The sequence below is a fragment of the Sphaerodactylus townsendi genome, linkage group LG03 (genome assembly GCF_021028975.2).
Source record: "Sphaerodactylus townsendi isolate TG3544 linkage group LG03, MPM_Stown_v2.3, whole genome shotgun sequence".
Lineage (NCBI taxonomy): Eukaryota > Metazoa > Chordata > Lepidosauria > Squamata > Sphaerodactylidae > Sphaerodactylus > Sphaerodactylus townsendi.
In genome coordinates, this window is record NC_059427.1 from 154821204 (window position 1) to 154838491 (window position 17288).

Here is a 17288-nt window from a genome sequence, read left to right on the forward strand (position 1 = left end):
AGGGGGACGGGTTGGGATAGGAGGTTTTCTCCAGACATTATTATCTGTTTGGAAATCCTTCCCTCCTCAAATTGCTGTTAACTCTGTTAAGAAAACAAAAAAAAAGGCACACAAAGCTGCAAACTGACATTGTTGGCCCCAGTGCAGATTCCCTCTGGCTTTTTTCACACCTCATGATTAGAACCCAGTACAGTGTAGTGGTTAAGAGTGGCAGACTCTAAACCAGGTGTGATTCCCACTCCTCCACATGAAGCCTGATGGCTGACCATGAGTCAGTCCCAGTTCTCTCTGAACCCTCTCAGCCCCCCCAACTCACAGTGTCTCTGTTGTTCGTGCATGTGTGGGGGTGGGGGAGTGGAACAGGTATGCTGCTGCTACTAGAAACCTATGGCACCCTGCTTAGCTCTCTGGGTCTTTTGGGTCCCCAGGATTTTACACCTAGCCCTGAAAATATGCGCTTACATAATACCTGTATTTCTCTCTCTCTCTTTGGAAGCAGAGAAATGGTGTGCCAGGGTTGAATGGAATTAATTCCACCTATACCAGCTTCATTCCCTCAATCCATATTGTGGTCACTCCCTTCTCATCCCCCCACCCTCCCGGGTCACTTCCCAGCACAGGTTCTTTATGCACTAAACCACACAGGTGGGCAATTAATTCTGAATCCCCAATCTTGAAACCAAACGTTTGTGCAACAAATGCAAATTGTCAGAATGTGGCTATGAATTTATATTGCATTCAGAAGAAATGGGTTGGATCCCACAGAAAAATTCCATTAATGAATTGGGGGGGGGGGAGTTTTTAGCAATTTCTCCCTTCTACTACAATTTTCCAACTTCCTTCTCATGCTATTCCTGAGGGTCTCTGTCGCCCAGAAGCAGTTGGGGGAATTTTGGAAGAGAAAGCAAGGAAATGTCACTGATGGAAATCCCTTCATTCAACACAGATCTGCTGCAGGATCTAAGCCAATGTGCTCTTCTTGTTCAGTTTTGGGGGGTTTGTTTCTTTTTTAAATCTTGGGTTTAGTCTGATTTGATTTTTTTTTACTTTAGCAATGATGATGAATTTTTTTCACACCCAAATCGGTTAAGCATTAACATTTTTGAGTTCTTTTCTGCTCCTCAATTTTCTTAGTTTAATCAGAAGAGGTAAAGTCACCAAGTGGTTACATGTTCCTGTTATTTTTATGTGGCAGATCTTTTCCACAGTGCCCACTAAAAGTGACAAGATGTGGGGGGTTTTAACTAAATCAGAGATAATTTTTTTTATTTTCTAAGGATAGCGGTAGCATCTGCTCTTGTTAATGAAGTGTCTATAATTTGCTAGGTGCTCAACCAAAATAAAACAAAGAGTACAATCCCTGCCCACAGGAATACAATCTAAATAAGACAGACATGAGGAGGAGGAAGAGAGGAACATGTTGTCAACTGCTGAGCTACTTAAAATAAAATAATGGAATAAGAACATTATGATGAGAGAAAGAGAGTGTACATATGCTACTGTGGTACCCTAGGTTTGCCATCTGGCCTGGAGAAAATATGTTCTGGCTCTTTAAGAAGAGAGGCTTGCTGTGAGGAAATAGGCAGCTGCCTCTTTTCATGACATAGAGGTAAATAACATCCCATTAAACCTCCATGAAAGGGGCAAAACATTTCTTTTCTCCAGGGATTGGCAACCTCATGCACAGTTAGTATGTGAAGATGGACGAATGAAATCACATTCCCACACCTGGTAACTGTTCTGTCTCCAGGCTATTGTGGGTTTTCTGGGCTATGTGCCTGTGGTCTGGTAGTTTTTGCTCCTCACATTTCACCTACATCTATGGCTGGCATCTTTAGAGGTATGTCGCAGTAAGATGTGTTTCTCTCTGGCCCCTTCTGCATATGCAGAACAGTGCACTTCCAATCCACTTTCACAATTGTTTGAAAGTGAATTTTGCTATTCCGCACCGTAAAATCCAGCTTCAAAGTGCATTGAAAGTGGACTGAAAGTGCATTATTCTGTGTGTGCGGAAGGGGCCTCTGTGACACTTCTACTTGTATTCAGCATAGTATTCCAGATAGCTTGTACCTAAGCAAAATGTACAAACACTGACTCTGACTTTATCACGGGGAATCCTGTTCCCAATGTCTAATAGCCTGGACACAAAAATGTCCTCTCCCTTTCATAGAATCTTGATGGAATTAAAGGCTCAATGAAAGAGACTCTACTTTGCATGCAAAAGGACCAGTTTCAGTCCTGGGCATCTCCAGTTCAAAGGACCACGTAGAAAGTGATGTGAAAAATATCTGTCTATAACCCTGGAAGGCTGCTGCCAGTTTGAGAAGGAAATACTAACTCCAGCCTTCCCCGGTCTTAGAAGGGAAAAAAGAAAAAGTTTCTTCAAGTTATTATCCAGATCATTAGATGATTTTAAAAAATCTTCCTTCATTATTGAAGGTACTTTGTTTAATTCCCCCTACATCCCGATTTTACTGAATTTCATTATGAGTGTTCAATTTGGATTTTCCTCTGTCCTACTTTTTACATTTAAAAAACCCATATTGGAGTTGGGACCAAATATCTTTGGCCAATTATATACTGCTGCTCTGCCTCACAATGCGGGAATGTTTCCTTCAGGGCAGAGGTTTCCTTGCAGAAACACTTTGTGTTTCCTGAAACATCCCGAAAGCCTCGTGGTTAATGAGAATGGGGAAACACCAAAGTTTCCCCTCAGTTCACAGTTTCCGCTTCTTCTGGTCTCCCCCTCTCCACTTCTTGTGGGCATTTCCTCGGGATCTACAGCCGGCTTTGGCAAAAAGCAAAAAAAATCAATAAACCACAGAAATATTGATACAGAGTTTTTAGGGGCTTTAAAAACAAAGCCAGCAATCTTGCGACAGCTGGAAGTGGGGGCAGGCAAGCCATGCAGCAGGCAGTGGGGCGTCTCCTCACGTGTAAACAGAAAATGCGAGTAGAACCCACTACAACCCCACTGTAGAGTGAAGAGCCCTGAGGAAAGCACTCACATGCATAATAGGGCTTTGATTCCACCGTGGGGGTTTCTTAAATAGGTGTGGGGCAACTATTTACCTCAGGCCTCCAAGTTATCTCTGCCACTTATGTAGAGTCAATTCCAGGCTTATAGATTCCTGAAGATTTGGAGTGGAGCCTGAGGAGGGCTCTCAGCAGGGTATAATACCATAAAGTCTGCCCTCTCAAGCAGCCATTTTCTCCAGGGGAACTGATATACGTAATCTGGAGATCAGTCAGAATTCCAGGAGATCTCCAGGCCCCACCTGGAGGTTGGCAACCCTACTTCCTTTCAATATCTTTTGAGGCAGCCCAGACTTACCAAATGTCCACTTTCTCAGAGACCGGCTCATTGCGAATGACTTCTGGGGCCATCCAGGCCACGGTGCCAGCAAAAGACATTTTGGTGCTCTTGTCACTAAGTTCTTTGGAAGTGCCAAAGTCAGAAATCTTCACCACATCGTCATATGTGATCAGCATGCTGGAAGGAAAGAGGACAGCGGAGAATAAGCATAACGTACCTTCCCTATCTTGTCAGGGTATGTGAAATAATCAGAAGGGGATGCAATACCTCCATGAGTCAGCAGGAGGAGCAGCTCAGACAATATGTTGGAAGTGACAATATTTATTTGCTGCATTCTTAGGTATTTATTTTCAGGAGGGGAGAAATACCACCACTTCCTCAGGACATAAAATCTTTATTACCCCTGCTCTTCAATATATATGCGAGGATGCAGAATGAAATTGCCAGAGCTTTGGGGTTGAATGTTATCAACATGCAGATGATACCCAGCGCTGCATTCAATTATTCAAGCCTTCAAATATACCCTTCTTCATTCTGAACTGGTTCAGGTGGCCAAAGCAGAACAAGCTGAAGATGAGTCCAGACAAGATGGAGCCAATGCTGGTCAGGAAGGCTGATATTCTAGAGGGACTGAATGCACTTGTCCTAGATGCAGTGATGTTGGCTTTTTCAGAGCAGATGAAGAGCTAAGGGGTGCTCCTGACCCTGCTTTGCTGTTTGAAAATCAGGTTGGCATGATGGTCGAGAGGGCCTTCTATCGGCTGCATGTGAGTCACCTGCTCTCTTACTACCTAGACGCACCTTATCTGGCCACACTAACCTGTGCTTCTGTAACCACATGGTTGGATTACTGCAATGCATTCTAGGTGGGGCTGTGCTTGAAGACAACTCTGAAACAACAAATGATTCAGAATGTGGCAGCCAAACTATTGTCAGATGCCAGTCACCAGAAACATATGCTGATGGCCCATTTTGGAACAGCTACACTGACCAACAGTCTGTTTCTGAGTTCAATTGAAAGTGCTGGCTATGACCCTTAAAACCCTTCATGACTTGGGACCAATGCTCCCTCTAATCATTCCCATGTGCTGCTTGGAACATCCCAGCTGCATGGAATTGAACTGCTTGGGAGAGTTCCCCCAGCCGATCGGCCCTTTATCTGTGCAGCACCAACACAGCAGCTGTGTGGCTGCGCGCTTGTGCCACTTAGATGAAACATTGTTTGGGACACACATATTTGAAGAAGAGGAGTTTGGATTGACACCCCACCTTTCCCTCCTGCAAGGAGACACAAAGGGGCTTATATAAACTCCTTCCCCTTCCTCTCTCCACAACAAATGTTATGGTGTTTAGTTTGGAGAGGAGACGTCTGAGGGGGGATATGATTGAAGTCTATAAAATTATGCATGGGGTAGAAAATGTTGACAGGGAGAAATTTTTCTCTCTTTCTCACAATACTAGAACCAGGGGGCATCCATTGAAAATGCTGGGGGGAAGAATTAGGACTAATAAAAGGAAACACTTCTTCACGCAACGTGTGATTGGTGTTTGGAATATGCTGCCACAGGAGGTGGTGATGGCCACTAATTTGGATAACTTTAAAAGGGGCTTGGACAGATTTATGGAGGAGAAGTCGATTTATGGCTACCAATCTTGATTCTCTTTGATCTGAGATTGCAAATGCCTTAACAGTCCAGGTGCTCGGGAGCAACAGCCGCAGAAGGCCATTGCTTTCACATCCTGCATGTGAGCTCCCAAAGGCAACTGGTGGGCCACTGTGAGTAGCAGAGTCTAGCAGCTGGACTAGATGGACTTTGGTCTGATCCAGCTGGCTTGTTCTTATGTTCTTATGTGAGTTACGTGGGGCTGAGAGAGTTCTGAATGAAGTGTCACTAGCTCAAGGTCGCCCAGCAGGCTTCAGGTAGAGGAGTGGGAAAACAACACGGGTTCGCCAGATAAGCCTCTGCCACTCAGGTGGAGGAGTTCTCCAGATTAGAGTCCACCTGCTCTTCACCACTACACTAGGCTGCCTCTCTGTTTTATTCCATATGCACCATCTGCTGGCTATCCCACTCCTTAGGGTGGCCTGTCTGGCACTGAGCAGAGCCCCAGTTTTTTCCATCATAGCTCTAGATCTGTGGAAAGGGCTCTCTGAAGAGGGGAGATGAGCCCCCTTGAAAATCTTCAGTAGGTGCTGTCGGGGCCTGCCTGTTTGCCAGGGCTTTTGAGGGGGTTTCAACGGCACGCAACTTTGAAGAGAGGCATTTGGGGTTTGCTTTTTTACTTTGTTATTTTTAATTGCAAATGTTTTCAATCATTATTGTAAGCGGACTTTGAACCATGAAGAAAAGTATGATAGAAATGTTGTAATAATAAAACAGGGCAAATAATGACTTCCTGGGGCTTTTTTGGGCTTGGGAAAATGGCACAAGAGGAATGGCCAAGGTCTAAGGTTGCCAGCAGAGGTGGAGCTTCCAAGGGGCCTCCTGGGAACAAACGCCCCGGGCGGCCGCCTTTCACGTCATGGGGGGGAGCAGAAAATCGCCCCCACATCCCTCCTTCTTCCCCCTTTGGCCTGGCCCTGCCCTACCAGGCTGCCTGGGACCACCGCTGCCTAAGGTAAGTGGGGCGCAGAGAGGGGCACAGGGGGCACCCATAGCAGGTGTTGCCCCTGGCACCATTTTCCCTCACTATGCCTCTGGTTGCCATTTCTCTTGCTATGGTGGGAAATCTCCAGCTGGCAAGCCTCACTGTCTGCCTCTGCTCTTATATTGGGATACATTATATTCAAATTTGCTGTTAACATGACATAATTATGTCACTCTCTGAGGAAACCTGGAAGTATTCTACTCAAGCAATTGTGGTTTTACCATGGTGTTTTTGACCATTCCTAGAGTGGTGTGGCATCATTCCTAGAATTTCCTCAGAAGTGATACAATGCTGTTGCAATGATGGTGTCCCCCTTGTCTTTAGCCACCCTAAACTCTTGCCTGTTATCAGCAGCTGGTTGGACACTCTACAGAAACCTCTCCTCCTATCCCAATCCTATGTTAGGTTTCTGCCCCCAGTAAGCCTTACTTAATAATTCCACATTCCTCCTCATCTCTTCCCCCAATAAGTCCAGTTTCATTCCTTACTTGGGGGACTTCAGATCACGGTGGATGATCTTATGCAGGTGCAGATAATTCATTCCACCAGCAATGCCCATGGACCAGTCAACCAAGAGCGATGGAGTGACCTTCCGCCCGGCACGCAGCACCTCGTACAGCTGTCCCTGGGCACAAAACTCCATGATGATGCAGTAACAAGGCGCCTGAGTGCACACACCCCTAAGATGAGAAAGAAGACACATTAGATGCCCATTGGAACACCGTGCAATTGACGCGGGTATGCTCGGACCATCCTCACCTGCATGGCCCAGGTTAGCCTGACCTTGTAAAGCTAAGCAGGGTTGGCCCTGGTTAGTATTTTGATGGGAGGCCAACAAGAAAGTCCAGGGTTTCTACACAGAGGCAAGTGTAACCCCTATGCTAAGAATGGGATGACCCAGAAAGGGATGGAGTCTGAAAAGAAGCAGAAGGCTGCAGAACTCATGAGGCTGGAGGAAGCAAGGCTACCAGGCTGGGACCTTGATTGATTTTATTAAGCCTTTAACACCTTGTTGAAGGGTTTTTGTGTATGTAAAATGGTGAGAGTTTTTCTGGGGACCTTCAACATCTTGAATCCAGTTCACCAAGCCTCTAGAGTCTCCATGAGCCAACCACCAGCAGGAAGAATGGACTTGGCATTATCAGACTGTAATTAGAAGGACTTGGAATGAAAGTTGGACAGGAGCTTGAAGTGTTAAGTTAAATGTTAATGTTTGATAACTGTTATATGTTAAAGAAAGTAAACCATTTTGTTTAAAAAATTAGTTGTTGCAAACTTCTTCCAAGTTCTGCCCCACAGAACCCACAAGCTGAGGTTACAAAAGCAATGGCAAACCCCCTCTTTGTCTCTGTGAAAGCCCTTCTAGGTCATCATAAGTTTACTGAAATTTGATAGCATTTTCTACCACCCCTAATCTCAGATCTGGAGAACTGTCATAAATATTCAGTAATAGACACACTACTAGTTGACTTGAGTTAACCTGCTCTTAAAACGTCATCACAGGTAGTGTGTGCAGTGTTTCGTCTTTGAGAAGAGAGGGCATATAGGGAGGGGACGTGGGCTCAGTGGTTGAGCATCTGGTTGGCATGAAGCATGTCCCAAGTTGAAGCCCAGTTGAAAGGATCAGGGGAGTGGGTGATGCCGCATTCCTCTGCCTGAGACCCTGGAAATCTGCTGCCAGTCAGGCCCCTTCCGCACGTGCAGAATAATGCACTTTCAATCCACTTTCACAATTGTTTGCAAGTGGATTTTGCTATTCCACACGTAAAATCCAGCTGCAAAATGGGCTGAAAATGGATTGAAAGTGCATTATTCTGCATAGAGCGGAAGGGGCCTCATAGTAGAAAATACTGATCTGGATAGACCAAGGGTCTGGATCAGTTTAAGGCAGCTTCCTGCGACTACCTGGGAGTCTGGCCACGAGGTAGGGAATGAAGCCATGAAAAACAGGACACTGCTGTAGAGAAACAAAATGCTCTTGAATGATGGTGAGGGAAAGGCACTGTGTCCTTGCTTGGATACGCATTTGTCATGCCTTACTTCGGCACCTGTTTCTTTTTAAAAGGAGACGGGGAAGGAAGTGTGCATGGTTAAAGAAAGGAGGGCAGGGCTACAAGACCCAGGTGAAAAATACCTACACACGATACTTTTCCTACTTACACAAGCCGACTCTGGATTGCCTAAATACTCCTGCAGCAAAGATGTGGGAAAACAGCTCAACCGAAGGGAGAGAGACACCTTTGTTTCACCTTCACGAACCTCCCAGGCCACTCCACAAAGTGTACTTCCAGCCCTGTTCCAAACTCACTTGAAGGTGATGATATTGGGATGCTTCAGCTTCCGCAGGTGTTTGATATCAGTCTCCTTGAGGTCTCGCACCTTCTTGACGGCTACTTCTTCTCCGTGAAAGCGTCCCAGGAAGACGGCACCTTGGGCCCCGCTGCCAACCCACTGCAAATCCATGATCTCTTCAAAGGGCACCTCCCAAGGGTCTGCAATGGACAGGAAAGGAAATGGTGGTCAGCCACTACTTGGAGGGAGGGCACAAATGAAGATCTGATAAGGCAGAGGAGGGAAACTCCTTCCTGCAAGATTCCAGGAACTCTCTGTGTGTGTGTGTGTGTGTGTGTGTGTGTGTGTGTGTGTGTGTGTGTGTGTGTGTGTGTGTGTGTGTGTGAGAGAGAGAGAGAGAGAGAGAGAGAGAGAGAGAGAGAGAGAGAGAGAGAGAGAGAGAGAGAGTATGAGAACAAGAACGAAAACTAGATGCAAGGATTCTCAGAGGTGTGTTGAGATGATGCTGGAGCTGCAGTGTTCTTCACAGCTCCTTTCTCTCATGAACAAAGTAGAGAAAATACCCACTAACTACACAGTATTGTTATGAATGCTTCCTACGTGTGACTCATAGAGATCTGAACATTCAGCTTTTTCTTGGGATAGAAATTCGGGCCGAGCTGCACGGCAGCCACCTGCGACACAGCAACACCCAGGCTAAGTGATCGTTCACATCATTAAAACTGTTTACAGGAACTGGAGAAATCACATCTATGAAAGTGTTAAAAGTTTGGTGGCGGCATGGCATAGTGGTTAGTGTGTCAAACTAGGATCTAGTAAACTCAGGTTCAAGACCCCACTTTGCCACAGGAGCTCACCCCTCATAGTGGTTTAAGTTGAACTGCATACCCAGTGGGGAGCAAAGCAGGATAATAAATAATGAATAAAATAAAATGTCAGAACGCAACATGAAGCATTCCTGGGGATTATCACTGAAAGAGATCTTTCCATATTAATCAACCCAAAGTTTAGGTATAGTTTGTCATTCACTACCAGCCGGGCGCAGGAGGTCACTTCCCCCATCCTGCATTCCTGTATGTACAAACTCAGCTGCAGGCCACTGAGCCTGTTCCTGGAAAAACTGTTTTCCAGCTGGGGAAGCAATAAGGCAGGGATTGCTGTTGTCCACCTGTCTACTAGAGGCTTGAAGGGACATGACAGTACCCAGGTGGCACAAGAAGAGAAATGTCAGAGAAGGTGGTAAAGATGTTGGCAGCATCTAAGGGATTGGGGATACAGCTAAATTATGGAGAGGTTGGGGTTGAAGACAGGGTGCCCAGCCACTGTGTAATAACCCCCTCTTCTTTCCCAACTAAGCTGCATAAATATAACTGGATTTGCTTAAGGTTACCTTTGATTCTTAAGCTTTTCCTCTAAGCTTCCCTATTGACAAATTTTAGAATGTAAACTTCTTTGAAATAAGGACATAATCTCATCCTTTGCTGTAAAGAACCAGGTGTATTCACACTGCATAAGAGGCCTTTTAAAAACTGCTATTTGGAGCTGCTTGGAGCTGCTTTTGCACCTGTGGTTTCTGATGTGGATAACAGTTAAACAGGTGGGAGGGGGGGGTCAGAACCGGCTTGGTCAGAACCGGCTTGAACTGGTTTAAACTGGTTTGAGCTGTGCAGAACCGTTTTGAACTGGTCAGAACCATTTTGAATCAGACTGATAGGTTTAAACTGGTTTGAACTTCTTTGATCTGTTTTAAATTGGTTTGAACTAGTCAGAACCAATCAGTTTGAAATGGTCAGAATGAACACGAACTGGTTTGAACCAGTTTCAGCTGGTCAGAATTGGTTTGCCAGTGGTTCATTTTGCTCAAAGAGGACCTATAGGATAAACAGCAGGGAATGTGGGGTGAGATCTCCTCTTACTGTGATCATCTCCTTCTATAAACTTTGCCACTGTATAGGTTGACAGCTTTGGAGCAGTTCCAACCCAGGATTTTTCAAAAGGATTGCTTGGGGTTGTTTTTTGTTTCCAAAAAACCTGAATTGGGGGAAATAACTCATTGGGGCAGACTCATTTTGGGGGCGGGACCTGTGTGAAGTCCCCTCCCCAAAACAGGTTGTATAGCATCCTGCACCCGTGTTTCTTGGCCTGTGTGGAATGGGCCAAAGGAAGACCAGGGTCAGAAGTTATAATTGGCACACAATGCTGCAGACAGAATGCTGACTGTAAAAGACTGAAGAGACTGTATTGCTCCAGTCTTGGTCCATCTACACTGGCTCCCAATTAGTTCTAGCCCCAATTCAAGGTGCTGATTTTGACCTTTAAAGCCCTATATGGTTTGGGATCCACACACCTTAAGAAGTGTCTATTCCTGTATGAACCTACCTGACTACTATGATCATCCTATAGACTCCGCTCCATGGGCTTCCACTTTCTGAGGCTAGAAAGAGGGCATCAGAATAGGACCTTCTTAGATGTGGCAACCAAATTACGGAACTGGGGATATTTGTCTGTCCTCCTCTGTTGCTGTCTTCTGCCAGCAAGTGAAGCCTTTTTGTTTGTTTGTCTGGCATTTTCTCAATGATCCCGTTTTCCTGCCCTGAGTTTTAATGACTGTTTTATGTGCTTTTACCATATATTTTACTTTTGATATGGATCGTCTTTATGATATGTTTTTATAATGTTTTGTTTTAACTATTAGCTGTGTTGACGGTCCTGATTAGGCAAAAAGGGGGCAGACAAGTGTTGTAAAAAAATAAAATCTTAATGTCTGGTGACGTCAGCAGGATTTATCCAGCTACCATCCTTCCCACGTTCCTATTTACATGCTTAGCAACCAAAAAGCAGAACAACAATAATGCACATGCAGAATAATGCACTTTCAATTCACTTTCAATGCACTTTGCAGCTGGATTTTACTGTGCGGAATAGCAAAATCCACTTGAAAACAACTGGGAAAGTGGATTGAAAGTGCATTATTCTGCATGTGTGGAAGGGGTCAAAGAGGCAAAGATGACCAAGCTCTACAGAACTGAAAGAAAAGTCTAAAGGACAGGCACAGAGGGGTGAGTAATGACCAGTGGAGCTATGGCAGCGCCTGGAAACATTTCCCCTACAAGAGGGCTGGACATTTTTGACCTGGGCAATTTGCACATTGTTCAGAGAAAACTGATAGAATCGAAGGAACTGCGAGGCTAAGCTGACCGACCCATGGGCAATTTGCGCATAATAAACGGATACTGTAATGACCAGTTGTGATGGCGGAGCAACGCTGTGGGAGCATTCCTTCTTTCTTCAGTTCAAGGTGTGGGATCACAGGTTAAATGGAACAACTTAGATTAAATCAGTAGCTATTTAAAACTGACAAAGGATTTAAAGGTCAGAAACAGCACTGTGAATTGGGCTCTGAAACAAACTGGCAACCTGAGTGGAGCTTTAAGGACAGGTGTGATGTCACTTGGTGTGATATCCTTTGGCAAGCACCTGCTGAGACGCGAAGGGCCAGGCTCCTCAAGATACTGGGAAAGGCATGATTAGATCTTGCCAGAGTTTTAAAAAATGGAAATAGCACTTGTGCAGGGAGGGGTGGGGAGGCCTAATTCTTTTCCCTCCATGGTTTTGCAAGTCAAAACTAACACACAAACACACGATCCAGGTTGTTGTTAGCACTGGAAAGAAAAAAGAAGAGCCACCCATGTCTTGCTTGCCAAGGGAGGGGAATTGCTTATACTTCAGGTAGCCAGGTCCACCTGCCACTGGCCAAGGGGTAGAGTTACTAGATCCAGGTTGGGAATCTCCTGCAGATTTGGGGGTGGTACTTGGACTGGGACCTCAGTGGGGTACAATGCCATAGAGTCCACCCTCCAGAGAAGAGGCATAGCTAGGGAAAATGGAGCTTGGTGCAAAATCTGAGTTTTGCTGCTCCCCCATGTTCATTTGTCTTTTTTGTATTTTTAGTGTTTTTTCAGTTTTCGGCCTGCAGGGGACGCAGTTTTTAGGCTAGCAGCAGCATCAAAATTTCAGGGTATCTTTAGGAGGATCTCCTCCTGATTGATGATTATTAGCCAGTTTTTTTTTAGGAGAAAAGTTTAGTTCAGGGGGTCCAAAGTTAATGACTCCTCAAAGGTGTAGCCCCTCATCTTCCTCCTATTAGCTCTCATTGGAAACAATGGGGATGGGGACACCCCCTTTGGGAGTCCATAACTTTGGGGAACCCCCCTGAACCAAACCTCACCTTAATCTTGGGTGATATCGCATCCAGGGAGAGTCCCCCTGAAAGTGCTCCTCTTGGGAAATTTTGGTGCTGCTAGCCTAAAAACTGCTCCCCTGCAGGACAACAACTGAAAAACACTAAAAAATACAAAACACAAACCTGAATTTTTTGCTCCCCCCTCCCCCAGGCATGCGCCCGGTGCAATGTGCACCCCTCGTTCCCCTTGTAGCTACACCTCTGCTCCAGAGCATCCATTTTCTTCAGGGAAACTGATCTCTGTAGTCTGGAGATGAGTTGTAATTCTGGGGGATCCCCAGGTCACACCTTGAGGCTGGCATTGCTGCTCACACTTGGCAAAACTGGGAAGGGGAGGGGAAAGGGCAAAATCCCTTCTCCCCCTCCTTGCATGTCCCCTAGGCCAATTCAGGACTCTGTATGGCTTCTATTTTCATTTTTATAAATCCTGGGAACTCATCTAGTTAGGACCTAATGATGTATTCTGCATCAGCGGCAAATTCTAAAGACAAAGTCCATATGCCTTTTAAGACCAACCAAAACTACACAACACATGGTGCAAGCTCTTGAGTTCTCCAGCACTATTCATCAGCTTAGACATTTTTAAAAAAGAAGCTAGGAAAAGAGAACAGGTCTTTCAAGCCATGATGTGAAGGCCTCTTTATTTGGCATTGTGTGTATGATGCTTAACTGACTTCAATGTTGTTGTTTTTAACATCCAGACTGATGAAGAGTTCTGTAAAACTCAAAAGCTTGCATAATGTGTGTGTCCCAAGTTAGCCTGAGCTTGTTGGAGCTTGACTGCTAAGCAGGATCAGCCATGGTTAGCCCTTGGATGGGAGACCTCCAAAGAAGAAGAAGAGTTGGATTTATATCCCCCCTTTGTCTCCTGTAAGGAGACTCAAAGGGGCTTACAATCTCCTTTCCCTTCCTCCCTCACAACAAACACCCTGTGAGGTGGGTGGGGCTGAGAGAGCTCCGAAAAACTGTGACTAGCCCAAGGTCACCCGGTTGGCATGTGTTGGCATGTGCACAGGCTAATCTGAATTCCCCAAATAAGCCTCCACAGATCAAGCAACAGATGGGAAAAGCAAACTCAGTTCTCCAGATTAAAGTACACTTGCTCTTAACCACTACGCTGCTGCTGCTCCAAAGAAGACCAGAATTGCTGTGCAGAGGAGGGCAATGGTACTCTGCAACTCTGAGAACCAGCGTGGTATAGTGGTTAAGAGCAGGTGGATTCTAATCTGGGAGGAACCAGGTTTGATTCCCCGCTCCTCCACCTGAGTGGCAGAGGCTTATCTGGTGAACCAGATGTGTCTCCATACTCCTACATTCCTGCTGGGTGACCTTGGGCCAGTCATAGTTCTTCAGAACTCTCTCAGCTTCACCTACCTCACATGGTGTTTGTTGTGGGGAGAGGAAGGGAAAGGGGCTTGTAAGCCACCTTGAGTCTCCTTGCAGGACAGAATGGTGGGGTATAAATCTAAACTCTTCTTCTTCTTTTATTTATTTATTTATTAGATAATGTATACCCCACCCACCCTGGCACAGCCAGGCTCAGGGTGGCTTTCAGCAAAAATAAATACAGTGTAATATTAACATTGAAACACTGAACTGATGACTTTAAAAGTGTGAACCTATTCTAAAAACACAGAAGGTGCCCTAAGCTGCATTCCAGGCGCATAGAGGAGGAGAAGAAGAAGAAGAAGAAAAAGAAAAAGAAAAAGAGGAGGAGGAGGAGGAGGAGGAGTTAGGATTTATATCCCCCCTTTCTCTCCTGTAGGAGACTCAAAGGGGTTTACAATCTCCTTGCCCTTCCCCACTCACAACAAACACCCTGTGAGGTGGGTGGGGCTGGGAGAGCTCCAAAGAACGGTGACTAGCCCAAGGTCACCCAGCTGGCGTGTGTGGGAGTGTATGGGCTAATCTGAATTCCCCAGAGAAGCCTCCACAGCTCAGGTGGCAGAGTGGGGAATCAAACCCGGTTCCTCCAGATTAGATACACGAGCTCTTAACCTCCTACGCCACTGCTGCTCCTCAACAGAGGAGGTTGTCCTAAAGATGGCAATATCACAATGGGAAGCCACTGAGAGGCACGGGGCAGGAGGGGAGTGGATGGAAAGGGGAACTATAAAGGAAGGGAAAGGCGAAGGAAAGGAAAACATGATTTGGCCTTATTGGCTTTTACACAGCACAGACAGGGGTGCCAGACTCAGGTAGAGTGGCCCCGATCCTTCATGCAGGGCTGAGCATGAAAGTCCCCCCTGCACTGCCTCTGCTGTCACAGCACTTTGGGGCTGACAGCAGAGATGAGGGTGAGAGAGCAGCCCCGATCCTTCATACCAGGCTGAATGGCATGAAAGTTCCCCCACACACACCTCTGTTGTCACAGCACTTTTGGGCTATGACAGCAGAGGCGGGGAGTAGGAGAGCAGCCCCGATCCTTCATACTGGGCTGAACAGCCTGGCATGAAATATCCCCTCGCCCCATCTCTGCTGCTCCTGTCCTTTTGGGCTGGGACAGCAGAGGCGGTGGGGGAGAGTAGATCTCATCCTACATGCCGGGCTATGTACATCAGCCCCTGCATGCAGGATCTGTGTCCCACCTTTCAGGTTTGGGGGGTTTTTTTTAAACCAAAATATTTTTAAACCAGAATATTTTCGGTAAGAGCGGAATAGAGCTTATAGATATCGGCTGCATTTGGCTATATGCCAAGTTAAAAACACTCGAACCTGAAATTAAAAACACTAAAACCCGATTATTTAAAAACACTCAAACCTGAAATTTGCCAATAGAGTTTATCAGCGCTCAAAAGCCTATCTGAGAGAATTCGGAGAGAAGTGTGACGAGCCCAAGGCCACCCAGCGTGCTTCATGTGGAGGAATGGGGACTCACACCTGGTTCACCAGATTAGAGTCCACTGCTCATGTGGTGGGGAGGGGAATCAAACTCAGTTCTCCAGATTAGAACCCACCACCCTTAAACTCCACACCAGTGAAATGGTTTTCAGACGAAAATGCTCTGTAGGGGAGTGTATTTTGCCTTGACTGTCCCATGAGGTAGATCGCTTTCCTACTGAAGGCAACTAATGAGAACTTCAAATAATAAACATTAAAACATTACAAAAACACTAATAACAACAAAAGAGCAGAGCAAACCAGAGTACCACTGTGGACAAGATCCCTGTTCCTTAAGGGCACATCCAGTATACTAGATGACACTGGTAACTTATTTATTTGCATCATTTATACTCTGCTTTTTCATCAATTGATCCAAACTAGCTTCCATCAATATAATTAAAACCACCTTCTAAAAAAAAATATTAAAAATCTTCTCGTCAAAATATGGTAAAAAAAATGACAGCAATGTTAAAAGTCTGTCAGGCCTGCGCCATGCTTGGCCTGGCAGCTCGCATGTACACGGCCTGGGTGCAGATGGCCCGACTATTATAATCGCCCAAGGCCATGGGGCCTCTTTCATTCACTTGCAATGAAACTAGCAATAGTGCTTAACGGCTACTCTTATCTGCCTTCCTGAAGGAGTAGCCTGCCTGTCCCAAAAACAATGTCTCTTTCTCACTGTCCTTTCTCATGCTGATGTTGTGGGAATGCGAAGGGATGAGTCAAACTGTAACTTACAGGTATATACTGGGGCCAGAAAGCCAAACCCCAGTTTCAGCTATCTGTTCGTTGGGTTGGCACGGTTCTGAATAAAGCTCTTGAACTTACCTTGAGTCTTATGACTGACTGGAGTACAAGACCCTTACAAAGTCCAATTGCCAGACTCTCAAAAGGGAGATATTCTCCAGCTAGAAAGCCCTATGAAACCATTCAGCCTTGCTTAATTTCTGGAAGCTCAGCAAAGGGGAATGTTCCTAACATGTGCCGGGAGCCCATTCCACCATGCCAGGCCCGCACTTACAGAGGAGATGCTTTGAGAATGGGACAACAGCTGCGATCAAGCACCCTGCCAGCAGAGGATAGGAAATGGATGCGGGAAGACTTCTTAAGTCCAGGAGTAGAGCTTTGCCAATCATACATGGAATTGATACCTCATACGATAGCGAACGGCATCCCTGATTTCAGCTGCTTCCTGAGAATCTGTCATTTATTTGTTTGTTTAATGTATTGTCGAAGGCTTTTCATGGCTGGAATCACTGGGGTGTTGTGTGGTTTCTGGCCGTGTTCCAGTAGCTTCTGGAACACGGTCATACAGCCCGCAAACCCCACAACATCCCTATTTGTTTGTTTGTTTGTTTGTTTGTTTGTTTGTTTGTTTGTTTGTTTGTTTGTTTGTTTGTTTGTTTGTTTGTTTGTTTGTTTGTTTGTTTGGAGATTTAGATCCTGCATTCTTAATCCACAGGTGAGTTCCTTCTTTGTTATTATGTCTTTGGAGGTAGCAATGAGCTACAAAGATCCCAGTGCAAATGAACAGAAGTCCAAGACCTCTGCCAAATACCTTCTTCCCTAGCTCACTTCCAATTTAACCCATGATTGCTTCGCCGTGGGAGAACTCTGGTCATTTGGTCAACCTTCCCGAGGCTATGAGGGGCTATGCTAAATTCAGTCACACCTCTGGATCCCTTTTAATGCCTTGTAATCCGCATACAACCACCACTTCCTTGGAGGTATTTCAAGCAGCTCTGTTTGTATTATATTTTTATTTATTTATTTATTTACTTATTCGATTTATATACCGCCCGATCCCCGGAGGGGATATAGATATAGATCCAGTTGTGATGTAGTGGTTAGTGTGTTGGACTAGGATCTGGGAAACCCAAGTTGAAAACCTCACTCAGTCATGAA

The 17288-nt window shown here is 45.5% G+C and overlaps 1 protein-coding gene across 4 annotated transcripts in view; it reads right to left on the reverse strand.

Annotated features, from left to right (window-relative positions):
* Positions 1-17288, reverse strand: part of MAP3K12 (mitogen-activated protein kinase kinase kinase 12) — a 171597-nt gene that overhangs the window by 31511 nt on the left and 122798 nt on the right. For all 4 annotated transcript variants that reach the window (XM_048488662.1, XM_048488664.1, XM_048488665.1 and 1 more), the window contains 3 exons: positions 8274-8457; positions 6454-6645; positions 3335-3493 (listed from right to left, as the gene is read on the reverse strand). In XM_048488662.1, the coding sequence (XP_048344619.1) occupies positions 3335-3493; positions 6454-6645; positions 8274-8457 (535 nt within the window). The remainder of the gene's footprint in view (positions 1-3334; positions 3494-6453; positions 6646-8273; positions 8458-17288) is intronic.